Source organism: Helianthus annuus, chromosome 12 (assembly GCF_002127325.2).
Source record: "Helianthus annuus cultivar XRQ/B chromosome 12, HanXRQr2.0-SUNRISE, whole genome shotgun sequence".
NCBI lineage: Eukaryota > Viridiplantae > Streptophyta > Magnoliopsida > Asterales > Asteraceae > Helianthus > Helianthus annuus.
The window spans coordinates 145,010,861-145,020,049 of NC_035444.2; the positions used below are offsets into that span (position 1 = coordinate 145,010,861).

Below are 9,189 nucleotides of genomic sequence, written 5' to 3' on the forward strand. Positions count from 1 at the left end.
CGTAAAACCTACGTAACCTAGTATCTACCATTGTCTCCCGGGTCGGGAGGACACTTACGTAAAACCTACATAAACTAATACCTACTACTGTCTTCCGGGTCGGAAGGACACTTACGTAAGTCCTACGTAAACCCCACACGTACCACTGTCCTCGATGAAGGGCACTCACGTAAATCCTACGTGACCTTGTACGTATTATTGTTCTCGGATTAAGAAGAACACATGGTTGCAAATAGTCTAGTAAGTACAAACATGGGAAGCCCCCATTAGTAAGGATAAACGTGGGAAACCCCCACTAGTAATACATATGACCATGGGAAACCCCCACTATTAGTACATACTTACATGGGAAGCCCCCACTAGATGCATATATGATTTGTTATAACGAACTTACTTTCTGTGAACTCGCTCAACTAGTTGTTGACTCTCTGTTGCATGCCTTGCAGGACCTTAGGTACTTATGGAGCTTGCACAAGGAGGAGCAGGTCGTTGTGGGCATGGATCATGAATGCTTAATGAAACACTTATGACATTTCATACATTATTATTTATGTTGGGTTTTCTTACATGCTTCCGCTACTTAAACAAAGTTTGGTTTTGAACATCAATCATGTCGTGATGAATTACATTATCTACTTTTATTATTAAATGCTATGTTCGATATGATTGGTGGCTTGATCCTGGTCATGTCACGCCTCCAAGCGGTGGTACTCCGCGGGTGGATTTTGGGGGTGTGACATTTAGGATGTCTTCTCGAAAGCTATCCAACACTCTCAGGAAATCCAGGGAGAAATCTCAGAAAAAGATGATGTCATTCATGGCCGACCAGATTGCTCGAGTCGTGCCAAAGATCGTCTCTGAGCTCCAGGGATCAAACACACCTCCATCCTCTATGGACTCCAAGGCTAAGAAGCAAAAGCCTACAAAGTTCAACTACAAACATTTCATCTCTTGCAACCCTAAGTCTTTCAGGGGCAGTGATGGGGTGACTGCTATGCTCAAGTGGTTCGACAGCATTGAAGTTACCTTCATTAATAGCGAATGCCCAGATCATTTGAAAACTAGGAGTGCAACTATAATGTTCCAAGGCAGAACGTTGGAGTGGTGGTCAAATGAGAGAAATATTCGTTCGAATGAAGAAGCCTATGCTCTTCCATGGGCTGAGGTGCGAGAACTCATGATGCTCGAGTTCTTCCCTCCTCATGAACAACTGAAGCTTGAAGAAGAGTTTTGGCATTTGAAGCAGGTTGGTGATGATAACATGGCTTATACTACCCGGTTTAAGCAGCTAAGTCTTATCGTTCCTCACTTGGTTTCGACTCCTAAGCCGATGATAACCAAGTACATCAATGGTCTACCTCCGGCTATGCGTGATTCTATTGAAGCAGCTCAACTGGAAACTATTGAAGAAGTCTATCGTTTGGCAGCAAGTTTGAACAACAACCGTGTGCGTGATAAGCAGTTTGCTACTCCTGCTCCCTCCAAGTCTGCGAATCAAGTTACCCAGCAGCCAAGTGGCAGCAAGAACAAGAAAAGGAAATCCCAGGGTTCTGGATGTAATGCTATTACTCCTGCTACAAGCCTTGCTGCAAAACCTGCTCCTGCTACTGCTGCTGCTAACCCTGCTGCTCTCGAAGCTAAGAAGCAATACACTGGGTCTCATCCCAAGTGTGCAACTTGCAACTACCATCATCCTGCTACATCTGCATGTCGTCTGTACACCAACTGTAACAGCTATGGTTACACGACTCCCTACTGTCTTCAAGCTAACCCTGCACAGCCAGCTCAGCAAGCCCCAGCTCAGGCACATTTACCAGCACCTCCAGCTCCTCTACAGAACCCAAGGCCAGTTAATGTTGTTCGTGCATGCTACAAGTGTGGAGATACTACCCACCTCCGTAACCAGTGTCCTTAGCTGAACCAGGACCAGCAGCCAGCTGCTCGTGGACGAGCGTTCAATCTCAATGCAAATTAGGCTCGTAATGACAATGACGTTGTCAATGGTATGTTCCTTGTTAATAACCTTATGCTTCGATTCTATTTGATACTGGTGCTGATAAAAGCTTTGTGTCCGTGGAATTTGAGTCTTTGATAAACTGTACACGCTCCAAGTTACCTGAGTCGTTCTCTGTTGAGGTCGCTAATGGTAAGTCGATTCTTGTGAATTCTATCATACGTGATTGTTCCTTGATTCTTAACGATCAAGTCTTCTCTATTGATCTTATACCCATGCGGTTGGGTAGTTTTGATGTTATCATCGGCATGGATTGGTTGCGTAAGAACCATGCCGAAATTGTATGTCATGAGAAACTTGTTCGTCTTACTCTTCCTTCTGGTGATACTTTGATCGTCTATTGAGACCGACCTTCAAAGGGACTGAGGTTGATGTCATGCACACAAGCGAGCAGAAGCTTACGTAAACAGAACTCTGCCTTCTTGGTCCATGTGGTGGAACAAAAAGGCAAGGGGAAGAACATAAGCGACGTTCCAGTGGTGTGTGATTTCACCGATGTCTTTCCTGAAGATCGTCCTTGTCTTCCTCCTCCTAGATCCGTCGATTTTCGTATTGACCTCGTATCTGGTGCGACTCTTGTCGCCAAGGCTCCCTATCGTCTTGCACATTCCGAGATGCAAGAGTTATCTGGTCAGTTACAGGAACTACTCGATAAGGGTTTTATTCGTCCCAGTACCTCTCCGTGGGGTGCTCCCGTATTGTTTGTCAAGAAGAAGGATGGTTCGTTTCGTATGTGTATCGACTACCGTGAAGTTAATAAGCTGACTGTGAAGAACAGTTACCCTTTACCTCGTATTGATGACCTATTTGACAAACTACAAGGCGCGTCGTGTTTCTCGAAGATTGACCTACGTTCTGGATATCATCAACTACGTGTCCTCGAAGATGATATTCCTAAAATGGCGTTTCGTACTCGATATGGACACTACGAGTTCGTAGTCATGCCTTTTGGCTTGACCAACGCACCTGCAGTGTTCATGGACCTTATGAACCGTGTTTGTAAGCCTTACTTGGATCGTTTTATTATAGTCTTTATCGACGATATTCTTATTTATTCTAAGTCTAAAACTGATCATGCTCGCCATCTACGTCTTATGCTTGAACTTCTACGTGGTGAACGTCTGTACGCTAAATTTTCTAAGTGTGAGTTCTGGATAGATGAAGTGCAGTTTCTCGGTCACATTGTCAGTAGTCAGTGTATTCATGTTGACCCTTCTAAGATTGAGGCAGTGAAGAATTGGTGTACGCCTAAATCTGTGTCTGAGATACGTTCTTTTCTAGGATTGGCGGGTCATTACCGCCGATTCATCGCGGATTTTTCTAAAATCGCTGTTCCTCTTACTATGCTAACCCAAAAGGAGAAACCTTTTGTTTGGGGTCCCGAACAAGAGGAATCCTTTCTAACTCTTAAGAATCTTTTGTGTAATGCTCCTGCGTTAACTCTACCTGATGGCAATGACGATTTTGTGGTATACTGTGATGCCTTGAACCGTGGATTGGGCTGTGTGCTCATGCAGCGAGACAAGGTTATTGCTTATGCCTCTCGTCAGCTCAAGGTACATGAGAAAAACTATACTACTCAAGATCTGGAGCTTGGTGTGGTTATTTTTGGGTTAAAGATCTGGCGACACTACCTTTATGGTACTAAGTGTGTGGTCTTCACCGACCATAGGAGCCTTCAACACATCTTTGACCAAAAAGAGCTAAACATGCGACAGAGGCAATGGGTGGAATTGCTTAACGACTACGACTGCGAAATTCGCTATCACCCTGGCAAGGCGAATGTAGTAGCCGACGCCCTTAGTCGTAAAACCCATTTTAAGGCTATTCGTATCTCTAGTGATATGCATGCTTGTATTCGTGAAGCTCAGTATTCGTCAGCTAATGAAGGAAGCCTAACTGTTGAAGTTCATGGTGCTAATGTGAATCAGCTCGAAGCTAAATCTGATGGTCTTCAGTATTACCTAAATCGCATCTGGGTGCCAGATCGCGATAGCCTCCGTGAGCTCATTATGACTGAGGCTCACAAATCCCGTTACTCTATCCATCCAGGCGCCGATAAGATGTACCAGGATTTACGTACAACTTATTGGTGGCCTGGCATGAAAAGGGACATTGCTGTATATGTGTCTAAGTGCCTTACTTGCTCGAAGGTAAAGGCTGAACACCAGCGTCCCTCTGGACTCTTAGAGCAACCTAAGATCCCAGTCTGGAAATGGAATAGCATTGCTATGGACTTTATTACCAAACTACCCCGTACCTCTAAAGGTCACGATAGTATCTGGGTGATTATAGATCGCTTGACCAAATCCGCCCACTTTCTTCCTATTCGTGAAGATTACAGAGTCGAGAAACTTGCTTGAGTCTATACTGATGAGATTATATGCCGTCATGGCATACCGCTTGACATAATCTCGGACCGTGATGGTCGTTTTACTTTGCGTCTTTGGCAAACATTTCAGTCCGCTATGGGTTCGCACTTGAATTATAGCACGGCCTTTCATCCTCAGACGGATGGACAGATCGAGCGTACTATTCAAACCCTAGAGGACATGCTCCGTTCTTGTGTCATCGACTTTGGTCGTAACTGGGATGTACATTGATGGGTGTAAAATGCAACATATAAATTACATCAAATGAAGCATAAAACTAACCCTTTTTAAGTACTAATGTTGGAAAAAGAGTGTTTTTGTCTTCCTTTTGTATTTTCAGGATGAAATGAGCTCAAATTCACAAAAGAAGCAAAAAGACAGCTAAATCTAACATAAATACAAGAAAAGGAACAAAAGTGGATTGCCCGACCCCTCACGGCATCCTCCCAAGCAAGAATAGAGAAGTCAGAAGACTGAACACGCCCCGTGCCCAGCCAGCACGGGGCCGTGCCCAAGAAGCAGCAGAAAAGACAAACCTATAGAAGCTTCTATTGCCCACCACGGGGCCGTGTCCAGTGAGCACGGGGGCGTGGCGAAAGTACAGCAGGCGCATTAATTGTAATTGCGAATTACAATTAATGAAGAGAGATAGTGTCAGACGGGCACGGGGGCGTGTCCAGCGGACACGGGGCCGTGCCCAGCCTTCTGTTCAGCCTATAAATAGGAGTGCTTGGCTTCATTTCAACTCATCCCTTGGCACACCACCTCTCTCACACTTCATCCACCACCCACCACCATCACAACACCATCATCCACCACCATCATCCATTGTCCATCATAGAGTGTGTGAGTCGTCTCGGGATCTAAGATTGATCGTAAGAGTTCTTGACAATCAAGGCCATGTTTGCCTAAGTCTCTTACATCACTTGGTGAAGACAAGTGTTTAGTATAATACTTTTTATTTTTAATCTTTTGCACTTTTTATTTGGTTTTGTATTAATGACTTTAATAACTAGTTACTTATGTTGAAGGTGATCTTTCCTTATCGTTTGTCTGTGGTGTCTTGGCATTATTTTACTGTCTATATAAAATAAAAGATTTTCACCATTCATATCTCCACGGTCTATATGGAGGTATGTTGGCTACCTGGTCGGGGGTTAAGGGAACGGTTTGGTAAGGGTCTTGCCCTTGTTCAGCATTTAGAGGTCCTGCAAGGGACCTGGGTCAAATTTAGTAGGATCTCCTTCAATGCCCATAGGTATTGGATGGCGGGGATCCAAACTCTTTGACCCCCTCATAAGTTAACTACTATTAATACTATAACCCGGCTATTTAGGACTGTATCCCTGCTGACTCAGACTACTTAGCCGAGGGTAACGTCACCGCCAAAAGCGAGGCCTACCATAATTTGCATTAATAACTTAATTCATTATCTTTCAATAATCCGACCCTTTAGGATTGTATCCTTGCTGACTCAAACTACTGGGTTGAGGGTAACGTCACCTTCAAAAGAGGGGCCTACTACAATAACTAAGATAATCTCTTAAACAAGTGCAAAAGTGCGAAAATAATCAAAGGTTATACTAATAAACGAGTCGGATCCAAGTGATTCATCTTGTTTATCTGTTTTTATTTTATTTTATTTTTCAGCATTTAGTTAGTTTTTATTTTCTTAGTTTAAAAACCTTTCCTAACTTTTTGATTTGATTAGACGTTGAGGATAAACCGGTACTAAAAGCTCTTGTGTCCTTGGACGACCTCGGTATCTTACCAACACTATACTACGTCCACGATGGGTGCACTTGCCCATATGTGTGTTTAGTGTTAGTAAATATCGTGTTTTATAAATTTAAAACTTGGCTAAAAGTGTAAAAAGGGCTTAAATATACATCTAAAAATATATTACACTTCGCACACATCAAGTTTTTGGCGCCGTTGCCGGGGACACAAGTATTTTAAGAAAGTTAGGAATCAACGGCCTAATCATATTTTTATTTTTCTTTTAATTTTTAGGATTTTCTTAGTTTTTCAGCTTCTGCAGAGCTCAGCACGGGCCGTGCCCGCTGAACACGCCCCCGTGCTCAATCATTGGAACTGGCAATCCTGTTTTAAGTCAGACAGTAAGCTGAACACGGGGCCGTGCTCACTCAACACGCCCCGTGCCCAAGATTCACTTACTGAAAACAGAACCGTTAGATCCCGGCGGTTGGTAATTTCTGACATAAACATGAGTGATAGTAATTCTTTTTACTTTCGGCACTCTTATGGTACGTGGTGTCAATTATGTGGAGGCGAACATGAAGAATTAAAATGTTACTTTCTAAATTATAGGCCCCACTACATAGACCCACCAATTCCTTATAACCTTAAGAGGGGCGAAAGTAAAAATAAGCACTATCTCTCCCTCGAATGCGCCCAGCCAGATATTCTAGGGGAAATACTCCTTGACGAGTTATTTCAACTAGAAGAGCTAATTCTAAATTGGTCAAAAGAACTTAGGAAGGATTTCATTGATCCGCCCCAAGACGATGACCATGAAGAAATGTTGGAACCGTATTCCGACAACCTCGTTGCTCCCAAAAATACCTTCATACCTAGCGAAGACTTGGACGATAGTCGTCCCTGTGCCGATTGTGCCGTGAAGGACTCTCCATCGACTTCGTTCGGTGCATACATAGATCTGAGCGATTCGGCATACACCTTCTTTAACGAGAGCCCGGGAAAGGGTTGGACTTGTCCACCTAGAATGAAAATAGGAATTACCCTCACCAACAACCTCTTGCGTTCTCGCCTTAGTCTAGGACAATTAAGGTATCTTAGGCACTATGGGTTTGTTCCAACCAATCAAGAGCCACCCGATACTGGTAAGTTCCTTGAAAAAACTAGACAACTTCATAAAATAGTCCCTCGACATGGGGCCGTGTCCAGCCAACACGCCCCCGTGTCCACCAAAAGATTCCCTTCTGATCAGCACGTCAGAATACGGACAAACTGTGTCAGAACTCCACCTGCACACGGGGCCGTGTCCAGGATGCTGTCGTTTTCTATAAATGCAGCCAAGAATTCTGCACATTTGGACCAACTTGGGACAGAGATTTGAAGGAATCTTCTCTCAACTATCCTAGGTAAGTCTAAAAGAAGGTTCCAACAACCCATCTTTTCCTTTCCTCTTCTAGCCATTTCCTTCTTCTCCATCTTTCTCCAAGAACTACCATTAAAAGTTTGAATTCTTCAAACTTTGTGGTAGGGATTAATGAGTTTTGTTCAAGGAATCTTGGTAAAAATATGTTAGGTAACATTGTGTTAAGTTATTAATGTTTAAAAGAACCTCACAGGTTCAGAAAATAACTTAAAATTTCAAGTTTCCTTGCTTCAAAATTCTGCAGAAAGATGAACACGGGGTCGTGCTCAATGAGCACGGGGCCGTGTCCACACACTGTTTCATCAAATAAACTATTTTTCAGTTTATTTTTTTTAGAATGTCAAGTGAAGGCAGCGAAACATCTTCTGTGCATTCATCAAACAGCCGAAGAGGAAGGAGGCCCTCCGTTGAAGCTACGCTTGTGCACTATGTGATAGCATAAAGGGAGGCTCTCGACGAAATGACGTCAGTAGAGGAGGTCCTAATCGACCGTATTAACGATCTTACGGTGGGACTTGAAAGCAGCTTCCAAGAAATTAACCTCTTGCACCAGAGGTTAAATATTCTTGTAGCACCCCCGATGGAACCAGTTCCACAACAGGATTGGAACCTAGCACTCGGGATTAACAACCCTACAGGGTGGGAAGATTTTCCGGCGGAACCTCCCATGGAGCACCAACAAGAGATCCCGGTGGAAATCGAAACTCCTCAAACTAATGCCAATGAGCCTACTTTTCTCCTTCCAAGGGAGGTGGAGGAGTGGCTCGCCGACATATGAGGAAAGCCACACCTGGAAGATGGAGTTTTAAAAAAGGGCTTGTCTAACCAAGATTAGTAGCTTCTTGGAAATTTTGCTAATTAAATATAGGCTAGAACTCCATGGTTTAGTATTTCCTTGTTTTCACATTTAGTTTAATGTACGGTCTCTCTATGGTGGCAATGAAATGATGGTTTTTAAACTTTGATAGTTCATAATGAATAAAACACACTCATGGTGGTAAAGGATAAAAAGGGGAACGAGAAAAATGGCCCCATGCACAAGAACAAGGCAACCCGACATAGGTTTCTCCATTACAGAAGGCTCAACACGGGCCGTGTCCAACCAACACGGCCCCGTGCTGAATCCCCTGTAGAAAATTGCCCAGTTCAGGTAACTGGACACGGGCTGTGTTCACCAGACACGCCCCCGTGTCCAGGCTTCTGTCTCATTTCTTTAATGTTTGTTACTGGCACCTGAACACGGGGCCGTGTCCGGTCCCCACGGGGCCGTGTCCAGACTGCCACTAACATAAATCTTTGATTTTTAACACCGTATTACACATCCAATCAACCTAAAAATTTATTTTTGCGACACATTGAGGACAATGTGTAATTTAAGTGTAGGGGGGAAGCTAAAACCTTGAAATTTTGCAAGTCCTATTAACAAGCCTTACACAAAACTCTATTGGAACCGCTAAACACCCCAAATTTTTTTTTTTCAAAAATTTTCATTTTTTTTATTTGTCTAAAGTTTAAGTTGGAATCCTAAGATTAATAAGGTTATATTTTTACAAATTTACAACTGAGAGCGTCGTGATAACAAGAACCAACATAAGAAAATTATGAAACGGTATGACAAGCTTAGTTAAAATTTGATTATATATACTTGATCACATAAAAAT

At 43.2% G+C, this 9,189-nt stretch overlaps 1 protein-coding gene across 1 annotated transcript; it reads left to right on the forward strand.

Annotated features, from left to right (window-relative positions):
* Nucleotides 1-1,988: 1,988 nt before the first annotated feature.
* On the forward strand, nucleotides 1,989-4,377 carry LOC118485128 (uncharacterized mitochondrial protein AtMg00860-like). Its single transcript, XM_035981383.1, has 3 exons — nucleotides 1,989-2,003; nucleotides 3,076-3,483; nucleotides 4,168-4,377. Exons 1-3 carry the CDS (start codon nucleotides 1,989-1,991, stop codon nucleotides 4,375-4,377), a joined length of 633 nt encoding a protein of 210 aa, XP_035837276.1.
* The last annotated feature ends 4,812 nt before the right edge of the window (nucleotides 4,378-9,189 follow it).

Coding starts and splice junctions, on each gene's coding strand:
- LOC118485128 (XM_035981383.1), top strand. Junction 3,484..4,167: donor ATGGCAATGACGATTTTGTG/GTATACTGTGAT, acceptor ACTTGCTCGAAG/GTAAAGGCTGAACACCAGCG.